Here is a 23,735-nt window from a genome sequence, read left to right on the forward strand (position 1 = left end):
CTTAAACTTCTCATGCAAAAGAACCATTATTTCGCTATGAGAACTCCAAAGATGACTTGGATTTTTTTTTTAAAATGTATAATTTCTAGGAGAGGAGAAAGCAGAGATTCCTATTTTCAGCAAGTCACATTAAGAGTGTATAAGGAAGGGAGCAAACCTTTTAGTATTATTTGGAAGCGTGTGTACGTGGGTGCAGTGCCTCAACGTTCTCATGTAGTTTTTTGCATCTTGAAATCTCCTGGAATCTAGAACCCATGACCGTTGGTAGGGAAGTTATTTCTGCTAATGTCTCTCTGCCTGTGTTCCAAGCCTGAGAAACTGATCGCTTAGACCAGAAGGTGTTGGGTGGAGAACATTGCTTTTTATTTTTATTTCATTTTTTCTTTTTAAAAGTATCTTAGAACAAACATATCCAGATTCTCCAAGTGACATTCTGAGTCCAGGATTGGAACTGACCAAACCCCAGGCACAGCCATGTCATCACATCTGTGCTGAGCCTCTAGTGGAGGCCAGGAGTGCCTGTCGATGGGCCAAATTCATCTTTGATCATCGAGGCAAAAACATCAGTCAGCCGCTCCAAAGTCCCTGATTTTGCTTAATTCACTTATTTGGGATGCTCTAGTGCTAATTCTCGGTTCTGCATTTACAATACTTGGATAAATTGAACAATTTTGAAGAGTGCTAACATGTTCTTAAAGTGAAGTACTTTTATGACAAACGTGTATCTGTTAGAAGATCCCTTGAATCTAACAAATGTCCCAAGTACACTGGGGTTCTCCAAAGCTCATCGTCACTGCTCTTAAATAAAAGTGTCACCCTGCTTTGATTTAAATCAGAGCTGAACCACAAGAACAGCGTCCTCTGCCAGCCTTTGCCACATCCTTTGCTTTTCTCTCTCTCTCTCTCTCTTTCTGTCTCTCTCTCTTAACCTAAATATTAAGACCTAATTTGTCTTCGGGAAAGTAGAAACTTTAAGACTTTGACATAGGGGATCATACATGCTCTCGATGATGAAAATGTAGAAAGGGTGACTTTCTTTGGCAAGGGGGGAAAGTTTGCCTAAAGTGGGATGTGGCTGGTTTTTTTTTTTTTTTTTAAAGATTCTATTTATTTATTCATGAGAGACACACAGAGAGAGAGGCAGAGACACCGGCAGAGGGAGAAGCAGCCTCCCTGAAGGGAGCCCGATGCGGGATTTGATCCCAGGGCCCCAGGATCACCACCTGAGCCAAAGGCAGATACTCAACCGCTGAGCCACCGCCACCCAGGTCCCCCGGCTGTTGTTGTTGTTGTTTTTTGCAGTTAATACAGTCTCGTGAAACAATTATTGCAAGAGGATAGTATTAGGTTGTATGTGACAGTTCAGTAAAGAGCCAAGACGAGTTAGTGGTGGCAGATTCCTGAACGGGAAGTAAGGGCTACAAGGACGCTTTGGGGTGTATATCTGATGTTTGGTGGCTGTTGGTACGTCGGCCCTCTCTTCTGTCACGTGCTGTCGTGGGCCTCTTGGAGGACATAGGTGTGCACAGTAGCCGGACACAAATGAATAAAGCATCCGTTTTCCACTTGATCACCATTTTACAGTTCTTCTGTTCATTCATTCAGTGCACATGGGGGATAATAAATAGGTTTAAAATACAAGGCATTGGGAGAGTTTTGAAATCACTCTATTTTTGCAATAGTTTTCTTAGAAGTAACTGTACTCAACACGAGCACCAAGATATTTTAAATGTGCTCCACTTACTGTAGTTCGTCCACAAGATCGGCTCAATTTTGAATAGACTTTTGGTGGAAAATGAGAGGCCTGGTGTGTGCCACTCTATCCTACCGCCATGATATTTTTGCTTCCTGTTAAAAAGAACTTTATTAGAAGTTGTTTAAGTTTAGATGAAACCCCGCATTTGGTACCATAATCACCATATGTAGCAAAAGGTGTAAAAATGTGAGGGAAACATATGCATGTGGAGACCGTAAAACCATAAAAGGGACGGTGTACCTTCACGACGTGAGAGGCAGCTGAAATCCCCCACAGGTGTCCACCACATGAGCAGGTGATGACATTTGGAAGACTGCAGAGTCACTGTTTTTTTATAGATCCCTTGCAAAGTGAATATATTATCATACCAGATTATGTAAAAATGTTGATGCCTTGCATTTGCATTTCCTAAACCGGGGAAGAGTGTTGCTGAGAGAAAGGAAGGAAGGTGGCACAGCTGAGGTGCCCACAGGATGGAGAAGCCCCAGAGGAGTGCATTTCCTTGCACAGCCCACTGTCCATGCAAGGCGGCACTTTGTGCTCCTCGACAATCTCTGAAGGTGTCACAAGTGACCAGTAAACTCCTAAACTCCTACAGTTTGCAACTGTACTGTATTGGGTACGACCCAAACACAAACACAAGCTAATGTCCATATAATCCAGCAGAATCTTGACCTTTCTGGGAGCCACCCCATTTTGACATATGTTCAATTACAGAAAAAGGAACAGGTTTATAATACTATGAGCCATTTGCAAATTATCAGCTCCAAAATGCTCTGTTACAAGATTTTAACACTGACTGTATACTCCTTAAGAGTACCCGAGATCAGCTAACCAGGATCATTTTCTGTCGTACTCTTTTTTTTAAAAAAAAAAAGACCTCTAAGGTGGTTTCAGTAGATTTATTCCAGGAGGAGAGAAAGCTGACTTTGCCAGGAGTGCTGATGTTGGGGACGGTTTTCTTCCGTGACTTAACCATCCAGAAATGATTGAAGAACTAATACTTTATTACATGAAGTGGTGTAGGAAAGACAAGTTTCCCTGGGAGGACCATGACTTCTGTCCCTCTCCAGGCCATCATTAGAGCTGTGAAGGAAGGCTGGATGGAGGAGGGTCCCTAAAATCCGTGGCCTGATGAGAAATATTTCGATTTCTATTGATCCTCACCACTGGTGAAGAGAGGCATGTCCCAATGATAGGAAACAAGGTAGGGAGACTGAGCCACCTATGGGCAGGCCATGGGACCACCCATGGGGGCTTTGGTGGGCCAGGGGAGCCGAAGCAGTGGTCCTACTGGAGAGGGGTTTGGAGGGACAGGAGCTAGGGGGCCACGAGGAAGGGCTCCGTACCTCTCCATGGGTGGACCCAGGGCTGCAGGGCCCATGTGTTGGAGGTGGCCCAGACTGGTGCAGCCAGGCCAGGAAGGTGCACAGCTGGTTAGCGTGGTGTCAGGAAGTGCCCAAAGCTGCAGCAGGGCCGGGATGCTGAGCACAGCTGTGCAGATTTCCCGGTCTCCAGGGTCCCTCGGGAATCCTTCTGAGAGGAAGAGATGGTGTCGCAGCCCACACCTGACCCCACCCGGGCCTCCTTCCTCCCCCCCCCCCCATGGTGTCCGCTCAGTGTGTGTGTCCATGCAGGACAGGGACAAGGACAGGGACACCAATGCTGGTGATGCTCAGCCGGGTGGCATTCGATGAGGCCCGAGAAAGAAGGGCACTGGTTTGAAGCAGGGTATACTGCTGGTTGCCCCCTGCGGAAAAGAGCGGTGTCCAGATTTTTAATTAGAAGAGCTAAGATGTGAATTTTCTTTGACCAAACCGTATTTTATCTTGCAGTTTTTTTTTTTTTTTCTAATGTTTCCACTGGGTGGTGCTGCGGGAATTCCTACCTTGTGCCTTGGATCTACCCTTCCCAGAAAGACGCCTCTCAAGCATAATAGGAGGAAGTCCTGATTTAGAAAGATTTTACAGTTTCAACACAATAGAAGGGTTTTGGAGGATGCTCTGGCAGGAAATGTTTTAGTTTCTGGATGTGGAAAATCCACCATCATTTTGTATCATGTAGAAATTTTCTTACTATGCTGGGTATAGACTTTTTGGCCCTCACCAGCTTATTATTCAGCCCAGAAAAGCTTTCAAGTTTATCTGAAAGATGATGGTTTCGTTCTAGTGGAAGCAGTACATAAGATTTCCTTTATTTTTGATTTTTTTGTGAAACTATCATAACAAAGTGAGCAAACAAACATTTCCTGATGGTAAGATGACCAGAGATTTAAAAAATATCTCCGTTAAGGTTTTATTCGAAGCTGAAGGCATTGTTCCATTCCTGTTTTAAGAGACCGTTTGTACAGTGCATCGACCAAAAGGAAGGACGACTTGGATTTTTTAAATTTCAAAATAATCATACAGAGTCTTTCACTTTGATAGCACTCATGTATGGAGGGGGATGCACGTTTTATAGGTAAAGAAGTTGGAACGGAGAGAAGTTGACATCCCTGCCTGAGATCGTGCAGCCTCCACAGCTGTGATGGAATTTATGTTCCCATTTCCAACATATGCGGGGGATCGAGTTTTTAAAATATGAACAGTACAAACGTTTAGATAAAAGATTTTCCGTGTAAAGGCCTATGAAGTAGAAGAATTGAGGATAGTATGGGAGGAAAAATACCCACTGGGAATCAGGGAGCTCATGAAGTGGGAGCTCCCATGTGAGGACGGTTGGCAAGATTTTAAGTGAGTTGTACTGAACTCAAGACAGCGCTGCGTTTCGGTGCGCTTGTCAGGGTCCTCCACAAAATCCCAAATGTGGTTTTCTTGGAACCTGAAACAGGGCTTCCCCAAAGGTGCTTGTTTTTAAAGGAATAAGTTTGAGCTCCATCGGTGCCCCACAATCTACTGTTGTGCAGTTTTACAGGGGTTCCCGGCCTGTCCCTGCTCTGAGGTCAGGTGTTCCTGTGAAACTGTGGGGAGGTGTGCGTGTGGGTTTTGCACCCTGCGTCTGGAGCCAGGCGAGAGCCCTCATGTTTCTCTTCTTGACTTTCATCCTCTCATTCTGCAGTGACAGAAGGGACAGCTCCTCCTGTCTTGTCTTTCATAATGAAGGGCCAGTCTCGGTTCTTTAGCGTTGAATGAACCTGGAGCGTGTCTAAATCAACATACAGATGTTTTTAAAAGGGAAATTGGTTTAAAAAAGAAATGATGGTGGCATGGGTTCAAAGTGTCTGTCTTAAAACAGAGCCAATTGGAATAACTGGAGTCACAGATGAGGCAAAGTCAGCAATGGGCAGGGAAATTTCCTGATTTGATTCGTAGTGGGAATGTGGCCTCTGCACCAAGTAGGAGGCCTCTCTCTCAGCAGCAGCGAGGTGGGCATACAAGACATGAAGCCTCGGCTGGAGGAACTATGTGTGGTGATTAAGGACCTGGCCTTTGGAGCCAGATGGCCTTGGATAGGAGTCTCTGTGTGTCCCTGTTACTCCTGTGGCCACGAAGATCTTATTTCACCTTTTGAAGTCATGACTTCCCCGTGGAGTATTAAATTTAGATGTATGCAGAGTACTGAGCACAATGCCAGGTACATAATAAATGCTCATCAACTGTTCGCATTAAAAAAGAAAAGCTGCTGTTTAAAGAAGTAACAGATTTGGGGGGGGGGTGCGATATTAGCCCTTTTCTTGAGAATTCCATGGAATCTCAGTACTGCTGGTCAGGGAGGCTATACCTCACAATTCCTTTACAATAGGGCCCTGGGGATGTGAGTGTGTGTGCACGCCCGTGTGTGTCTATTCTATGTATGTGATTATATGCTTAAGTTGACTCTATGAGGTTGTCTTTGGCTGCTTTTGACCCATGAAAACAATTTCATATAGTTCAACCTAATGGTGATAACTGTTAAGAGATACAATTTGAGGGATGCTTGGGTGGCTAGGGGTTGAGCATCTGCCTTCGGCTCGGGGCTTGACCCCGGGGTCCCAGGATCGAGTCCTACATCAGGCTCCCCGTGGGGAGCCTGCTTCTCCCTCTGCCTGTGTCTCTGCCTCTCTCTGTGTGTCTCTCATGAATAAATTTTTAAAAAGTAAGACATATAATTTGAAACAGTGTCATAATGAAAGAGGTTATAATGAGGTATGAGTGTAGTTTCTTTTCATACGTTATTTGTCAAAAGCTCACGAGGTAAACTTCATCAGGGAGCCTTGGGCCCCTGGTAATCCAATTGATCTAACTTGTGTGTACAGTACCATTAAATAGTCTTGATTTTCATCGGGGATTTACTGGAGGCTTTCTCCCATCTAATGAATCATGCTTCTAGTTCCATATGCTTTTGATCCAAATGGCTACTGTCGAAGGAGAATTTGCTTAGTGTTTTTTTCCCTGTTGAAGTCATAGGGTTAATTACTCTGGGGAGGAAACAAAAGCCTCCATGAGTTTTCTTGGGCCGTAAGAATAGCAGTGTTCTTCCAGAACGCAGAGCTTGGCCGTCGTGGTGAGGGTTAAAACAGAGCTGACACACAAAGCAAAATGAAACCAGAGCTGCAATCACAAAGTGGGACAGATGTAGGAGGCCAGGTTTCCTGTGGCCCATTTTCCACCTTCCTGCCTGCAACCTGCAGAAGAGGAAGCTGACTGTTAGCAAGTATGAGAGCTGGAGGGGGACGTGCTTCGGGCCAGAATCAAGACATGCGCACAAAACAGGGGCACCAGAAACAATTGCAAAGAAAGTGACTGGTGGGGGTTTAGTACAGAAATGTCTGGAAGGGAGCCACCCCTCTGTTTAAAGAAAAGACAATGTCAGGAGAGCCTGTGCTTCCCCAGGGGGACCCGGGGACCGTCTCAGGTTGTAGGAGCTTCTGATTTTGATAGCCTTGCTCATCTTTAAAGACATGGTCTGCTTTTTAAATACAATTGGTTACCTGAAAAGATGTTCCCTGCAGTGCCCAGGATTTCTAAATTGGTTTTCCTGGGCATGTTGATATATGAGGGAGGTGGATGTGGTTAACCGAGTGGCTATAATGAACCTCTTCTGGGCCTCTTCTGGGGAAGGCTGGGTGACCAGTTGATTGCTTTGATCTAGCAGGTTTGTGTTCCCTTAACTGCCCAATAAAATCGTGTGTAATGTTTTTCAAAGAAGAGATGAAATGGAGATGTGTATGTTTGAGACCACGGAGCACATCCTCTGTTTGTGTGGCTACCTGACAAGCCATGTGGGGCGAGGCAGGGCTCATGTGGGTCAGAAGACACTGGACAAGTGGACAAGTCCATCTTTCTCCTGAGATAAAAAGAACAATAAGGTCATTCTATGTTTTGGGCTCACCAGCACATTATAGAAGAGTCTCACCCACCTTAAGGGTAAAGAAGTTGAGATTCAAAGAAATTGAGAGTCACTACACACCTTTTGGGAGAGCACCTGTTGCCTGCCTGCCAGGTGCTGTGTTGGAATTGCTGGGTGACCCTGTGTGATGATGTTAACACTAAGGAGCTGCACTGGTGGGAGCCTTGTCAAGGCTCCGTAGAAGGCGTGGATGAAGGCAACAGTAAGCCTTGCTGAAGGCTCGTACTGGCCAGGGCGCTGTGCTGAGCTTTTCCCAGACATCCTCCCACTCAAGTGGACTTGCCTCTTTGAGGTACAGAGAAATAAGTGTGTGCTCCTGGGCCAAACAATTGTTTATTAACCCTCTGGATTGATTGGTTATGGTTTCCTTGTCAGGCCCCAAGAGAACTAACTCTGTACCAGGACCAGTAGGAAATTTGGGGATGTTGCCAATTTAGGGGGCACAGAGGTGCCGGGAGGGAGGCAGCCTAGAGGGATAATAGGCCCCTTTCCATTTCAATGCAGGTCTGTCTGAAAATGTGGGGTGTGATGGGGCAGGGCTGTATAATGGTGGGGTGGGGTGGGGTGGGAAAGGGCTTATAGATGTGGGATGAAGCAGAGTGGCTCAAACATGCTATCCCAGACAGAGGGAATGTAGCCATCCGTTTACTTTTCCAAAGCAGATTCACCCGTGGAAAAGTCACCGATGAACCAATCGAGTTGCCTCTAGTTTACCCGGAGACAACAAGGTTTCATAGGTCTCTTTTACGGTGCCCCCCGACCCCCAATGTCTTTGCTCAGATGGAAGAGTTATTTGTAAAGCTGTACTTGCAGAAGAACATCGCCCACTTATAAAGAGTAACTAAGTAGACTGAGCAACTGGCTGCTTTCCCGCTGCCTGTCACCCTGCCCTTAAACATGGACAATCTGTAGATACTCGCAGAGTAAATGCAAATACAAACCATTGTTAATAAGTAAAAAGCGCTTTGAGGGACTTGGCCTCACAGATTGGCTTTTTTTTTTCTTACATGTGGCAGTTGATGATAACTAAAATGTCTTTTGGAAATAAATTTAGGGACGCCTGGGTGGTTCAGTGGGTCCCTCATCAGCTCCCCGCAGGGGGTCTGCTTCTCCCTCTGCCTCTGTCTGTGTGTCTCTCATGAATAAATAAATAAGATCTTTAAAAAAAATTTTTTTAAGTAAACTTAATCTTTATTCCACCTCATAAAAATAGTAAGACTTCAAGGTTCTCCTTGTTCACTTAGTGCCTTAAAGGTATTCTGTGCAGTTACTGCTGGTCTCAAAGAACCCAAGTTGTTGTTTTCCAATTCCTAGACTTAAGTAGTCAGGTTTGGTTTTCTATAATGAAGTGGCTTCTGCCCTTTGTCTCGGGCACTGGTAACATATGGGGTATAGAGGCCTAGTAGGTGCTGCTCTATCAGGAGCAGGGGAGAAGGAGAGAACTCCCATGGTCACCAGGGTGTTAACAGCCATCCCCTTGTCTCTAGCGTCCAAGCGACCCCCTCCCCGAGCACCTGCTTTGCCTCTTACCTGGGTCCTTTTCTCCTTTCCGGGGGGGCCCCCTAATGTCTGGCTAGAATGGGTTTTTGAAGTTGGCCACTTCCTTTGGTTCCCACCATCGCTAAGCTTTAGGCAAAAAATCAAGTACTTCCGTCCCCTGCGAGTCCCGCCCTAGCCGGGACCCCGCGGAGGGAAGGGTCGCGCTGCCAGCAGCAGAACCACAGCGGCCCTCCCCGCTCCCGCCTTCTCCGAGGGGCAGCGAGCAGCCCGCTGCGGCCCGGGTGCGCGGCCGCGGCTCGAGGTCTGGCGCCACCGCGTGGCGGACGGGAGGGTTGCCCGCTCTCCAGGAGAGGCGCCCAGGCCGCTGCGGGAGCGCGGGAAGGCCCGGCCCGGGGCGGCCCGGGGCGCGTCTGGGTTTTGTGGGGCTTGCGGCCTGAGCAGTTTGGAGAGACCCTCTGTGTGCCACCCCCTCCAAATCAGAAATCCCAGATCACCAGGACCCCAGGCGGCCGAGAGATGGCCCTGGACACCCGCTTAACGCTGTTGATGGGCTGCGCATTGGCCTTGGGGCGCGGGATCCAGGTGCCCGGCCCGCGGGCAGGTGGGGGTAGAGCTAGGTCCTCTGTCAGCCCGGCTGGAGGCCTGGTGGAGCTTAAGGGAGCGCATGACCCCTGCTCCTGGGTGACCTCTGATATTCAGGCTCAAGTGCCGGAGGGGGCCTCTGGGGCGGCTGCAGGTGCATTTCCTTCCCGCCCCCAGCCCCCCAGCTGGATTCTTGCTTTGGCTTTTGGGGTAGCTCCCTTGCCTACTGTGGGGACATCTGCCTGTCTCCTCTGGCCCCTTTGAAATCTTACCCACCCTTTAGTTAGGAGGCCAAGCGCTCACGCTCACCCCTCTAGAAAGCCTCCTCCAAGGAGCCTGATCCTAATTCTGGTGCATGCCCCAGGCGGTATCACAGAGCAGTTTCAGCACAGGCTGTGGCATGTGCTAACCTCAGTTTTATTCATTCATTCATTCATTCATTCATGGGACCAATGTTCCTTGGCTGTCTGGGGTGACTTGTCACTCAGCTAAGCTGGGGGTACGTCAGCAAGCAAAACAGAGGTTGGCACTCACTGAGCCAGCCTTTGGGACCAGTACCTCTCAAGCCATCAGTGGAAAAGGACTGGTTTTTAAGATTTCCAAGACACCGTGGACTGATATTTTGGGAAGTACAAGAAAAACAATGAACAAAGACACCAAAATATCAGCCCAATTTTTAATTATAGATTCTTACGGGCGTGAAATGACATTTCAGTAAATACAATTAGAGTAAGTGTAATGAGAAAAATAATTTTAAAAAAATGATATAGTCCGTGAAAGTGCACACAAAGGCCATTGATATAGAAGATCATTATTAATACTGGTAACTTTTTGCCATGTAGTACTTTTAACCAAATAAAACGGTTGCAAGTGAACTGGAGATCCCCTGTGTTATATGCCTAGAAGCACACTTTAAACAAACACTGTATTTATCAACACTTCACTTTTAATGGAGAAAGAGTTTGTTTCTCACTGACTAATGAATTTAATCTCGGTTGGATACAATAATGCTACTTGCAGGAGATGATGTATATGAACTATTTCTGTGTTTTGTTTCAATTACTCTGAAGAGAAGCCAGTCTCACAGAAGTGTGTTGATAGGCACTAGGAAAGAGATTTTTGAAACCCATTTCCACAAACTCGTATTAATTTTTTTCACTTTCACCTAAAAACAAGTATTGCTGCATCTGAATATCCATCTTCACTCCTTGGTTAGTTGCCAGTTCCCACAATTGTTCCTATAAAGCCATAGTTAAAACTTTTAATGAAATCAGTGAATTCTAGGTTTTTGTAGACTTTTGGGTTACGGTGGAAAAACCTTGAATATCACCCATTTTTGCATGGCCCTACTTCACGATTCTAACCAGTGAACAGCTTGTGCCAATAAGATGAGCCCACGCTGATCATGTATGTGGATATAGTGATCATGACAAGTTGCAGTAGAAGTCTCTATACACTTATTCTCAATTTCTGTACTCCTCTTATCGCGGGGTGGTGACCAACAGTTAGCACTGGTGTGTTGACCGCACACTGAGTACACTGTTTGGGGCTGGGGGGTGGGGTGGGGGCTGCTCTTCCTTCCACAACTGGTCCTCAATTTTCTCATCTACAAAGTGGAGGCGATAAATGTATTGAACTCATAGAGATGTTGGAATTAAATGAGACAATACAGGGAAAGTGCCTTGATGTATGGTGAGGGCTTAATAAAGGTATCCACTGTGTGCAGAAAAGACAAAGTAAGACTGTTCTTAGAATTAGAAAAGAAGGAGCCTCGGTGTCCATCGAAAGATGAATGGATAAAGAAGATGTGGTCTATGTATACAATGGAATATTACTCAGCCATTAGAAACGACAAATACCCACCATTTGCTTCCACGTGGATGGAACTGGAGGGTATTATGCTGAGTGAAGTGAGTCAATTGGAGAAGGACAAACATTATATGTTCTCATTCATTTGGGGAATATAAATAATAGTGAAAGGGAATATAAGGGAAAGGAGAAGAAATGTGTGGGAAATATCAGAAAGGGAGACAGAACATAGAGACTCCTAACCTGGGAAACGAACTAGGGATGGTGGAAGGGGAGGAGGGGGGGTGGGGGTGAATGGGTGATGGGCACTGAGGGGGGCACTGAGGGGGCACTTGACGGGATGAGCACTGGGTGTTATTCTGTATGTTGGCAAATTGAACACCAATAAGAAATAAATTCATTATTAAAAAAAATAAATTAAAAAAAAGAATTAGAAAAGACAGATGAATGAGTGAGTGACTAATGCTGTGAGGCAGGCCATGATGAATGCTGAAGAGATTCCTGGCATGACCGTGTTCACACCCATGTGTGTGTGAGTTGCTTTCATGGGGGAGGAGCTGGGTGGCCTTTTGGTCTTCTCGGCCCTGCCCATCATGCTTATGGTTTGAGCTACTAGATTTGGCATCAGGATGATTACTGCATCTTACTGCTCTTGCTTGCTTGTGAGTGTTGGTCCTTCCCAACCCTGGGGAGGGAGCAGCTTTCACTTCTTTGTGCAAGGTGTTCATTAGACCCCCCGCCCCCCCATTGGCCAGAGGAAGTATGCCCCAGGTGAGCTAGTGTGCTGGGGATTGGTGCCTAGTGCCTTGGACTTGAGAGGGGAGGTTGAGATGCTGAAGTCATGTCCCGTGGCCAGGTGGCAGCCAAGTAGGTGGAGGAGGGCACCGGGGTAATGAGGGGGCTCACTGTGACCAGCCTGTAGCGTCCTCCTCTGTGCAGCTCCATCTAGACTTAAGAGTCAATCTAGGGTGGTATCTGCCTTCTTTAAAAACAGGCAAGTTGAAGACACAGAATGAGGGTGGAAAGTAATGGTGTGCCTCGGTGTCCCTCCCCGTCTGGCCCAGAAGACAGGCCCTCTCCCCGTGGGCCACCTCCGCTCCCCACCTCAACTCTGCATCCGTTGCCCTGACCTGCCTGGGGGAGGGTACCTGTGTGGGCTCTGTCACGTGCAGTCGTGAGCATGTTGTCACAGATGTCCCTTGGGTCGTCGCTTTAGAACACTTCTCTTTTTCTGACCCAATGGCTTTCATCTACGTGGCTCCCTGCCCTACCCCCTCCAGGAGCACGAGACGTAGGGCGGAATTGGCCCCAAGGGAGGTGTGGGCACCCGTGGGCTCACAGCAGCTTGCAGGCCTCAGGCTAAGCATTTTGAACCAGTGTTTCTTAAGTTAGAATCAGTAAATATATGCCCAGGGATCTGAGTTCTCTCAGAAATACAAAAAAAAAAAAAAAAAAGTGCCCTTTTATTTTTGATGATAGTCTAAAAAAACAAATATAAGCATTATTTCAAATCACTTTATAAACAGTCACCAAACAGCTGAAAATTCTCCCCGGATTCCACTGACTTCACTGGGGTCATTGCCTAATGAACAAAAAACCAAGGTGTTAAAGTATCTAAATGAGGCCTTTGAGGGACACCTGGTGGCTCAATGGTTGAGCGTCCCAGGATCTAGTCCTGCATGGGGTTCCCTGAAGGGAGCCTGCTTTTCCCTCTGTCTGTGTCTCTGCCTCACTCTCTGTGTCTCTCATGAATAAATAAATAAAATATTTAAAAAATAAAAAACATAAAAAAATAAATGATGCCTTTGAGCGAGGTGAAAGCCAGATGACCTCAGAGCATGCTCTACAAAGAAGTTTCCTTGTTGCTTAAAAAATAATGGTAAAGGTTCAAATACCACTGTGTAGCAGGTGTAGTTCCAGTGCATTATCAGTAACGCGAACAATCCTTACAACAGCCTTGTAAGAGAGGTCCTTTATCGTCACCATCCCCATTTGACTTCTGAGGAGTATGGGGTACAGAAAGGCTAATGAACTTACCCAAAATCCCACAGCCAGAGGACCAGCCCTTGCCTTGGGACCCAGAGAGGCTGGCCCTGGCCTGCCCTTACTGCTTGTAACCTTCCAGAACAGAAGGGCTCCTCTCTCACTGCTGCAAGTTGTAGAGAATGATGAGCTGGGCACAGCCCCTGGACTTTTTGATTTTAGGCAAGCTGCTTTACAATTCTGTGAATTATGGGTACAAGGTAGCCCTTGTCTGTAGACATGCAAATCCCGGGGCGGGGCTCCCATGGCGCCCTGGGCCCAGCAGGTGGGCTCCTTGCGGAATTTCCGATCTGTAAATGCTTCTGTCATTTGGATATTTTGAAATTTGTGTAGAAGGCCTGCCTCGTTCCCTCCTTGCTTAGTGGGTAAGATAAAATCTTTACCGTGTCTTCGTTTTGAGGTCTGTGTGAGAGCAATGACTTTGCCTGTTTTGGAAATGGGGTTTTATTATTTTTTTTTATTTTTAAAGATTTTATTTGTTTATTCATGAGAATACACACAGAGAGAGAGAGGCTGAAACCCAGGCAGAGGGAGAAGCAGGCTCCATGCAGGGAGCCCGATGTGGGACTCGATCCCGGGTCTTCAGGATCACGCCCTGGGCTGAAGGTGGTGCTAAACTGCTGGGCCACCGGGGCTGCCCAAGGAAATGGGGTTTTAACAGGGAATCTCTGACCCCTTGATGATCCTGTGCTCACCCACCCCCTCCCCAGGCTCCCCCTGCTGCCTGGCTCCCTAGGTTTCTCCCTAGTGCTGTGCTCCTGACAGTCCTGTGGTGGGGGCCTCTGGCCTGTCCTCTGCCCCCAGAACGCGAGCTCCTTGAGGACAGAGGCCATGTCTCTTCACTGGTGTCTCCCAAATACTCCCATGGTGTCTTGGCATAAAGTGGACACTCAAAAAAAAAAAAAAAGTTGAAACAAGTGGGCAGAGAATGGAATCTTTATAGGGCCTAGTGCTGTAAACACATCTTACTCAAAAGGGCTTACATGGCTCAGTCATTGCCACCCCCTCGCCGTGGATGCGGACATCGTCCAACAAGATGTGTCATGTGTAAAATCATCAATTTGAATGGGACACGAGAGGAATCTAACTCACAAACTTCATTTTTTCATTATATAAGAATTTCAAACCTTGAGGAGTTTATATCCAGTTGTATTTATGTTGAAGGGAGAACACTGTAAAAATTTCAATGAAAATGGTTTGTCGACACGGGGCACCTATTTTTTTTCCCCTCACTCCTTTAAAAGGAAGCACGGGTGTTATTCAAATTGGACAAACTGTTTTAAATATCGAATGAAACTCCAGTGTGGTGAGATCTGGGCTGTAAATGACAAAGGAGGAGGGGAGCTGGGACAACCAGCAGGTGGCCTTGTTCTCTGGAGTGGCCTGGAGGTGGGTCTGGCCAGGGTGTGACTGTCCTCCTTGGCTTGCTCCAGGAGAGACTGCGCAGGTGGCGGGATGGAGGGTGTTTCATGCTGAGGGGCGCCTCTTCTTGTAAGAGCGATGATGCCTTCAGAAGGGGACCGATCCTCCTAAATGTAAAAGTGCAGAGGTTGATTTTTGCATTAAAAAATGGCATTACAAGACCGGATAAAACTGTATACGTTCAAAATAAGGTATGGGCGGGGGGAAGGGGAAAGAGAAGCATTTTCTATTTAAAAGTTTGATTTGGGGAATCTTTTTAAAAGATTTGTAGCAATTTCTTTCACGTGTTCTTTGTGTTTTAAGCAGGGAATTGTGGGGAAGTGGCCTCAGGAGGTTTGGCTCATGAACTATTTTTAACTCAAAGCAAGTCTCCATTTGCATAAAAGCATGTCAAACGTAAATCTCGGGTATCAAAACTTTCTTGAACTTTTTGCTTAATATGAGCCACGGCGTGGTGTCTGAATTACCCATGCTCCTTATAATGGTAGCCAGATGAGTTGGACTTCATCGCACCTGCACTTTAACACCTAACGTTTCATTAAAGATTCTAGGTGTCAAAGAATTTAGAAAAGAATTCATTTTAAGGCTTTTTCCTGGTGATAGACATAGTCATTTGGAGGAATTGGCGAATGTGTTTGGTTTTGGTCATCGTTGGAAGGGCACGCTTCCCAGTCGTGATGTTAGAATGTTTTCCAGTGACCCAGAGGGGGAGGATTTGCAGCAGGCAGAGAGGTGATAGAATGTGAAGCATAATTGTATGTGGAAACAACTGTGTAAATGATGATTAACTGCATTTAATCATAATTAAAATAAATTAAGATTGGAACTAAAAGAAGCACAGTGAGTGCCCTTGAATGGAGAGAACCAGAGCTGTGACGTCAGCTGGTGGCCTCCGTTGCCCACATGTACTCATGCATTTTGATCACCTGGAGGGCTGTGGCCTGAGGGGTGGGGGGGGGGGCGTCTGCAGCCCCGTTGGCCCCCCCGCTGCATCCCAGAATTAGCTCTGCCCGGTGCAGAAGGGGGTGACGCGTTTGTAAGCGTGACTGTAAACTCCCAGGGCGAGGTCTCTGGGACTCGCCTCTGGGGAGCGTGTAGCTGGGATTTACAACAGTGGAGATTTGTGTGCTCTACAACCGTGGAAACGGGAAGACCAGTGAGGGTGAAGGAGTGGCCAGTAGAGCTGGGGAATGGGAGAATGAGGACCCAGCACAGGGTTTGCTGTGCTTTAGGCAGGGGGGCTTGATCCCGTGGTCCCCTCCCCCAGAGTGGTGACAGTCACACTTCTTAAGGAATTCTCTGGTCCCCAGTGGTAGCATGACTGTGACACTTCGATGTGGGAGCCGTGAGGGGTAAGGAGGGGAACGTTCCAGGGTCCACCCAGCTGGGGGCTAGGGGGTAGCTCTGTGATTCCCAGTTCACAGCTCTGTGCATTCCTTTGGCTGAGTTTCTCTATCCCAGAAATCTGAGGGACTCCTGAGGCAGGGCCCCACCACCACCACTGGTGCCTCTGTCCTTTTGCATCTCCCTTGTCTTTCCTTCTCTGCTTCTTTCCTGCCACCTTTCTCTTAGCCCATGGCCATAGCACCCAGGTTGTCCCTTGGCCTGCTGGTGGCCCTCGAAGTAAAGATCTGATCAGCCACTCACCCAACACTCCCCACCCATGCTGCGTCGTGCAACATGTGTTTTCATGCCTGGATGTGCCTCATGATTGTGAATGTAAGCCCTACGGTGTAAAGATATTGGCAACCCCCAAAAGAGAGAATTTTTTAAAGCAAATACATTGGACATTGTCCTATTCAACTTTTGCTGCAAGGGTGCCACTTCACAAACTGCCCGCGAGTCGTTGGCATACCAGACACATGTTTCTTGCGGTGGGCTTCAGGGACGCTGCCTGCCTTACACTGTGGGCTCCAGGCTTTGGGTTGAGTTCACATTGGCTCCACATGTCTCATTTTGGGGCAGCAGCCTCCCAGCGGTGACAGGGGCACAAGAGGAAAAGTGCAAGCATGTGGAGCCTCTTAGACCTTGGCTCAGAATCAGCACCATTATCGCTTCTACGGAACGTTGCATTGGCTGAATGAATCAGGTGGTCAAGCCCAGATTTCCGTGGGGTGGGAAGAAAGCACTGCACACCCTCTGTGCACTGCCGCCTGGACACGTGAACAGGAGAAGGGGTGGAAGACTGAGGGCATCTCATCCTCTGAAGTCATGGCCAGAGAACATGGTTCCAAGTCTTGGGGTCGGAGCGCCATGAACTGGGATCCCAGGAAGCACGAGAGGGTCCAGGGAGGCCTGGTTGGTAGAAGCAGGAAGTGTGAAGCACATTCAAATACACAAATAGGTTTCTGTCGTCCCGTGTGGAACATGACGGTTTGAGTTGGTTCACGTGCAGGTGGCTGACCGCTTTGTCCGGCAGTCCCTTCCCTCCAGGCCTCCAAACCCACTGGCAGCTTTCTGTCCTTTGTGGGGGTTTTTTATTTGTTTTTTTTTTTAAAGATTTTATTTACTCATGAGAGACAGAGAGAGGCAGACACACAGGCAGAGGGAGAAGCAGGCTTCACGCAGCGAGAGCGATGCGGGACTTGGTCCCAGGACCCCGGGGTCACGCCCTGAGCCAGAGGCAGACGCTCAACCACTGAGCCACCCAGGCGCCCCAGCCTTCCGTCCTCCGGAGCAGGTTCCCCTGAGCATCTGCTTAAAGTTTCCAAGATGTGTTCAAGCTGACTGTCTGAAGCATTGGCCAAAAAAACACCAAAAAATTTGAGACAACTGTTAGCAATTGTTAGTGCCAATGATGAGAAGCAAGTCTGTGGCTCATCCACAAATAATCGGAAGGGTGGTTCGTATTAAGAAGCGGGCCTGCGAGCCGCGGCCTGTCCCCGCGGGCGCCAAGGCTCAGGGGGGCAGGGCCCTTTGCATCTACCAGCGAAAGGACAGACTGTCTTACAGCCCCGAGGGCCATCGTGGCGAAGATCGAAAGAGCTATAAATAAACTGCCTTATGGGTTTTTGGAGAACGTTCCTAATCTGCTTTCCTTTAATAAATAGCCCATGGTTGCTTAGAGAAATAATAAAAATGTGTGCTTTTGGCTAAACACGTGAAGAGGAGTAAGTATGTGGATGCTGGGTGCGTTCACATCCTCTCCCGTGTGGAGGAAAACAACCTGTCAGTCCTAGAGCTGCCCCTTGTAAGAAGAGTGCCTGAGAGGTGGCGAGGCATTGACACAAATATTGGTACAGATGGGTCGTCCAAGGAAGTTACTCTGGCTCCCAGGTGTCTGGGAGTCCCGCACCTAGCTCGCTGCACCTCGCCTCCAGAGTGTCCTGTTGTTGTCGTTGCAGGGGAGCCTTGGTTCTCTCTGGCTCACCCCCGCTCACAGCTTGCCCCTGAAGCTTGCTCCAGCCAGAGAAGCCAGTCTTCTACCCTCTGGTCATCCCCGGCCTCCTCAACCCAGCGCTGGGATCTCATGCCCCTCCTGCCCCGAGTAAAGGCCGGGGCACGTCATGTGTCCAACCGTGACGGGTGACCTGAGGTGAAGCTTTCGACACCAACCCAACTGCCTACTCTTTCCTAATGTGATGGATGTTCTTTTTTTCCCCCTTAGTTGACAAGATTTATCTTTATTTTTTAAATTTTATATCAGTTCCACTGTAGTTAACATGTGGTGTTATATTAGCTTTAGGTGTACAGTACAGTGATTTAGCAGTTGTGTGCATCACTCAATGCGGATCATGCTAAGTGCCCTCCTTAGTCCCCTTCGCCCATAATTTAATGACTGTTGATAAAATAAGTGTGTTAGTAGTAGTAGAAGAATCAGTACCCATTGGGGGCATCTGGGTGGCTCAGTGGTTGAGCATCTGCCTGCAGCTCAGGGCGTGATCCCGGGGTCCTGGGATTGAGTCCTGCATCGGGCTCCCTGCAGGGAGCCTGCTTCTCCCTCCATCTGTGTCTCTGCCTATCTCTCTCTCTCTCTGTCTCTCATGAATAAATAAATAAAATCTTAAGAAAAAAAAAAAAGAATCAGTACCCATTGCTGTGGAAGTCCTCAAATGCCTGAAGATAAGGAACTGCCTGGGGGAGGGGGAGAAATCTCTTAAGAAGGCTCCCTTAAACTGGGCGTTTGCCAGGCTCCAGGGCTAGGGAACAGCATTTAGACAGAAGGAAGAGCACTTATAAAGCCCACACCAGAGGCAAAGGAAAAGAGAGTATCTCCTAAACGTCTCACAGCAGGGAAAAGTGCTTTTTCCCATATAAGCAGGTGTGGCTGTGGGTTCGACCTGCAGCAGGACAAATGTCCAGGGAAGCGAAGGGGCTTGTCAGGTGGCAGTGGCGGCCCTTCAGTTCACAAACCTTTGTCAGCTGGGCCCCTGCGACCTTTGGGTGCTATGCGTGGTTTCAAAGTCCTGGGAGGACACAGAGCAACCCGACAGAGACCCTTCCCTGGGTCTCACGTAGTCACCCTGACCAAGGGAACCCCGCTGCCCCGATGCGCCCAGCGTGGTCTCCAGCGTTGAAGGCCAAGGAGTTGGTGGGATGCGTGGGCACAGGCACCGGAGTTGGGAGGCGGCTGGTCCTCAAGTGTGTCCTGGTGCCCTGGGGCGGTGGGGAGGCACTCCGGGGCTCACGGGCTTCCCTGTATCTCAGCATCGTGGCTGTTGACAAAGATGCCTCCAGAAGGCCCCTGAGGCAGAGGGGCCTGCAGGGTGGAGGCGAAAGCGACTGCTGGGCTCGGAGTGGGGGGGGGGGCAGGGGTCCCCGCGCCGCCTGTGCTGACGCCCTGGCCTCCTTCCCCCAGGTATGGAGAGTGCAATCACACTGTGGCAGTTCCTGTTGCAGTTGCTGCTGGACCAGAAACACGAGCACCTGATCTGCTGGACCTCCAACGATGGTGAATTCAAGCTCCTCAAGGCAGAAGAAGTGGCCAAACTGTGGGGCCTCCGGAAGAACAAAACGAACATGAACTACGATAAGCTGAGCAGAGCCCTTCGATACTATTATGACAAGGTAAACCCTCGACCCTCCGGGAGCCGGTCCGGGGAGGGGGCGCCCCCTGCACATCTCCCCGACCAGAGCAGATAGTCGTGGACTGTGAAGCAACGTAGGAACGTCAGACGGAAGCAATTTATGCAGGTTTTCCTGGTGGAGGGGAAAGCCATGCTGTAGGGATTTTTTTTTTCCTGGAAGCCCTTTGGGTGTCCCTATGGGTCAAATTTTGTTCCCTCCACGTGTTCCCTTATAACTGCTGCAGACCTTGGCTAACAGCAGTAATTAGTGTTAGGGAAGCTCATCCTTAGCTCCCTCATCTGGAGGGAGCGGCTGGAGCGGCAGGACAAACGTTATGATCCAGGAAGTCTGTGCATCCCAACTGGTTCGTAGATCATTCAGAGGTCTCTCCTGGGAATGAGGCGGCTTGGGCAAGTCACTCAACAGCGCAGGGCCTCGGCGGGGCGTCCTCATCTCTACAAGTGGCGGGGGGGATCCCAGTAGTACCATGTCGTCGGGATGGTGACGAAGGTCGTGACGAAGACGAAATGTGTCCAGTACTTAGAATGATGCTTGCAGCCACCCCGGAGGTTTGTCCCTCTGTGGGAAACTTCCCTAATTAAAAGAAAAGTGGTTTTTCCTTTTTAAGTCACCAAGAGGAGTCCGCGTGCTTTGTTAAGTGGTAACGCGGCACAGTTGCCAAGCAAGGACAGTTGGGGTGAGTTTTAATGCCTTTCTGGAAAAGCAGTTAACGTGCCTGCTAGGGCAAAATCATTGCTATTTAGAGGTAATCATTTTGGGCCCGTGATTTTGGCCGTCTCCGTGTGGATCTGTTGTTGCTGTGTAGCTAGCCTCCTGGACATAGAGACCTGGAGCGCCAATAGGAGTAAGCTTTTGTTCTGGGTTTGCTGTTCATATTGAAAGGTGAATTAAAAGCTGATTTAAATATTAGTTCCCAATCTATGTTTAGTGCCTGCCTTTGTGCCAACCTCTTTGGAATTCAAGACAGAGGGATTACACATTTCAGGAAGTGGAGACATCATTAATTATAAAGTGTTCCTTTATGTGATCGTAATTACATATGATTATGTCATTGAAATGTTAAAGGTAATTTCCTTTACTGTAGCAATTCATTAGTCCTGGCTTAATGCAGAGTCCTACGAAGAAGCAAAAAGCACTTCTTCAAATTGCAGTGCGAGAGACTTGCAGATGGTTTATTGTCTTGCATTCTCCCTCCAGGTTCTAAGTTACACAATGGGAATGGGGGAGGGGGGCTCTGAAGGAAAACAGTCCTCTTGCCTGTTGGCAGGGTGCCTAAAAGCCTGGCTTTGAGACTAAAGAAAAAAAAAGTCATTGTTTTTAAATCAAGGCGTCAAAGATAAGGAGCCCTCCTGGGATCTGTGACTCGGTTTGACCTCTTCCTGTGACCTGGGCGCGGGCCCTGAGGATCCTGTATGTTCAGCGTGAAGGGAGATGGGCTGCAACTGGCTCCCCTTGCTGTGTAGACCGCACCTGCTCACCCTTGGGCAGACTTCCTATGTTTCTAGCCTGGCAATGCCCTCGGGCCCCCGGCGGCACTGCCCGTGTCCCCTGGTGGCACAGCGGCCCCATGAGACGGGCCTGCGGCATGAGGACAGGGGCTTTGAGGAGCCAGCTGCCCGCACCTGCAGCCCCGAGGCCCGCCTGCGTCCCGCCGCAGGACACACAGACTTTCTAGATCTTAGCGTCCGACCTGTCACTCCTGTCACTCCAGCGACTAACGCCGAGGGAGGTCCTCGAGCCTCCCACCACTAGTTTCTGCTGTTAGCCAAGGCCCTGCCTTCTGGGCTGTTCGAGCCCCTTGCTCTCTGAACACTTGGGTTCCGGGTAGGCCACTGGGCAGCGCCACGGTGGCACTTGGGACCCGCGAAGCCGTGCTGCACCCCCGCCTGGCCCCGCCCTGGGTCCCCATGGCCAGGTGGCCTCCTCGCCCACTCGGCCCTTTCCTCCCCGCCAGCGTGGAGCTTGGGGTTTGGCCATGCGACCTCTGAGCAGCCAGCGGTGCCCACGGTGAGGGCAGGAGCAGCTTCTGTCCAGCGGGTCGCACGGGCTGGGCCACCAGGGGAAGATGCTTCCTGTCTGTCCTTCCATGTGTCCACAGTACACTCACATGTACACAGTACACGTGTGCATGGACACACTGTGCATGTGTGTACTCCACGTACACACACCCTACATGTGTGCAGTGTACACACGCCTGTGCACAATGTACATGTATACAGTATACGTGCACATATACATACTATATGTGTGTGCATAACACATACAGGCAGCCAGTATGCATGTGTGTGCACACAGTATATGTGAGCCTGTATGCAGTATGCATGCACACACAGTACACCCATGTGTACACAGTATACATGTGAGTATATGCCATATATATGCGTGTGTGCACGGGACACATGTGTACACAATATACGTGGGCATGCACATGATACTTGTGCACACAGGCATTTGACTCTTCCTTATGAAATACTCTCAGGTGATGAGTAAGTTTGATCATTAGACTCTGGATACAGTTTCAAATTCAAAGGGAGGAAGGGAGAGGGGCAGAGGATGAAGGAGAGTCTAGGAAGGGGAAGAAGGAAAGGTGGGAGGGGAGGAGGGGAGGAAGAAAAATGGCAAAGGCTACAAAAATTATGGTAAATTTTACATTTCACGATAAACATTTTTTTTTAAGATTGCATTTACTTATTTTTGAGAAAGAGAGAAAGCATGCAAGCAGGGGGAGGGGCAAGGGAGAGGGAGAGAGGGAATCCTAAGCAGACTCCCTGCTAAGTGCAGAGCCCAAAGTGGGGCTTGATCCCGCCACTCTGAGATTGTGACCTGAGCTGAAATCCAGAGTCAGGTGCTTCACTGATGGAGCTCCCGTGACGAACACTTCTTTCAACTGTGCCAATGTAACCCTGTGACTGCGTGTGTACATCGAACCATAAGAAGCTGCCAACATCTGACCATTTTGACCCATAAAAATGACAGCTCATATGGTTTGGTCTCTAACCTGAGAGGCAGATGGAGGAGTCTGTGAATGTGAAGCTCTTGGCCATGTGGACACTCCTTGATGCACCCCATCCTGCTCCATAGGCAGTTCTCACAGCCCCCTGGCTCTTGGTGTGACCCTCTCTGCCTTCCAGAGTTCTCCTCAGCCCCCTCCTCCACCCTCCCTCCTGTCCATCTGTCCAACTCCCGTGTCTCCCATCCCCTAAGGACACTGATCCAGAGCCCGCATGTGGCATAGATGTGGTGACTCCCTACCTGGATAGCTCATTCTTCTCTCCCATTGGCTTTTCTGTCCAGTGCTTACCATCATCTCTTCACTCTTGGCTGAAACTGCACGTCCTTGGTGTGTCCTGATAAGGAAGTTTTCCTGCCAGAGTAGACAAGCGTGAGAATATCATTTTTGTTGTTGTTGTAGTATGTTATATTTTTAACTCATTCCAGAATATTAGACATGGGCAGAGGGGAAAAAAAATGGAAAATGTGTGCAGTACTTTGTAGAAGGCATCAGAACAGAATAGTGTATGGGCTAATTGTATCTGCTTGGGGCTGAGACATTTTAATCATCATTCCTCAAAAAATCTACCCGCCCCCCCCAGCCCCCATCCATCATCATAGCAAGTTGGTTAACAGCATGAACTCTAGGCTACACTTCTGGGTTTTAATCCAGCTCCATGACTGTGAGTGCTTTGCCCCATCCTTCTTGGTCTCGGCTTCCTTCCTAAAATGGGTATAACAGTAGAGCCTGCACCATGGGGCAGTGGTGGGGGTTAGCTGAGTTCACACATGGTCAGTTCTGAGAACAGTGCTCAAAATACAGTAGGTGCTATGAAGTATTAGCCAGAGGCTTGACTCAGATGATATTTTCCTCATCACCAATTTGAAAAATTCAGACAGCTTCGAAGAAGGAAATTGCGACCTGTGTACCACCTTCCCACACAAGGACACCCAGAAGTGGGGTGAAGTCAGATGCTGGGTTTAACAGCTCCTCTCACATACGAGCTGCTGGGAGTGCTTTGCCATCATGTGTTTCAGTGACGGAGAATGGGTGACTGCAGGTTCTTTACCCAACTGACTATCTTAATATATGTAGGCCGTTTGGAAACTCAATGACTAAGGTGCTTTCATATTTAAATGATGCTTCCTTGCTCCTCTGAGGGGCACCCTTCTCTGTGTGCCCCCACCTGGAGCAGGTGTCAGACCTCCCTGCACCCCCTGAGCAGCCAGCCAGCCAGCCAGGGCTTTGCACTCAGTGCTCTCCGGGCTGGAGTCC

At 48.6% G+C, this 23,735-nt stretch overlaps 1 protein-coding gene and 1 long non-coding RNA gene across 4 annotated transcripts in view; one reads left to right on the forward strand and one right to left on the reverse strand.

The window, feature by feature from the left end:
- The window catches only part of ELK3 (ETS transcription factor ELK3), a 64,367-nt gene that overhangs the window by 8,814 nt on the left and 31,818 nt on the right, over positions 1–23,735 (forward strand). For all 3 annotated transcript variants that reach the window (XM_035699176.2, XM_049093945.1, XM_025438779.3), the window contains exon 2: positions 19,239–19,447. In XM_035699176.2, coding sequence (XP_035555069.1) covers positions 19,241–19,447 — 207 coding nt within the window. In that variant the 5' untranslated portion in view covers positions 19,239–19,240. The remainder of the gene's footprint in view (positions 1–19,238; positions 19,448–23,735) is intronic.
- On the reverse strand, positions 9,829–23,178 carry LOC125752514 (uncharacterized). Its single transcript, XR_007402208.1, has 2 exons — positions 22,721–23,178; positions 9,829–14,547 (listed from the first exon to the last, which is right to left on the reverse strand). It is a non-coding gene; the product is annotated as an uncharacterized LOC125752514 (long non-coding RNA).

The sequence above is a fragment of the Canis lupus genome, chromosome 15, assembly GCF_003254725.2.
Source record: "Canis lupus dingo isolate Sandy chromosome 15, ASM325472v2, whole genome shotgun sequence".
NCBI classification, from domain to species: Eukaryota; Metazoa; Chordata; class Mammalia; order Carnivora; family Canidae; genus Canis; species Canis lupus.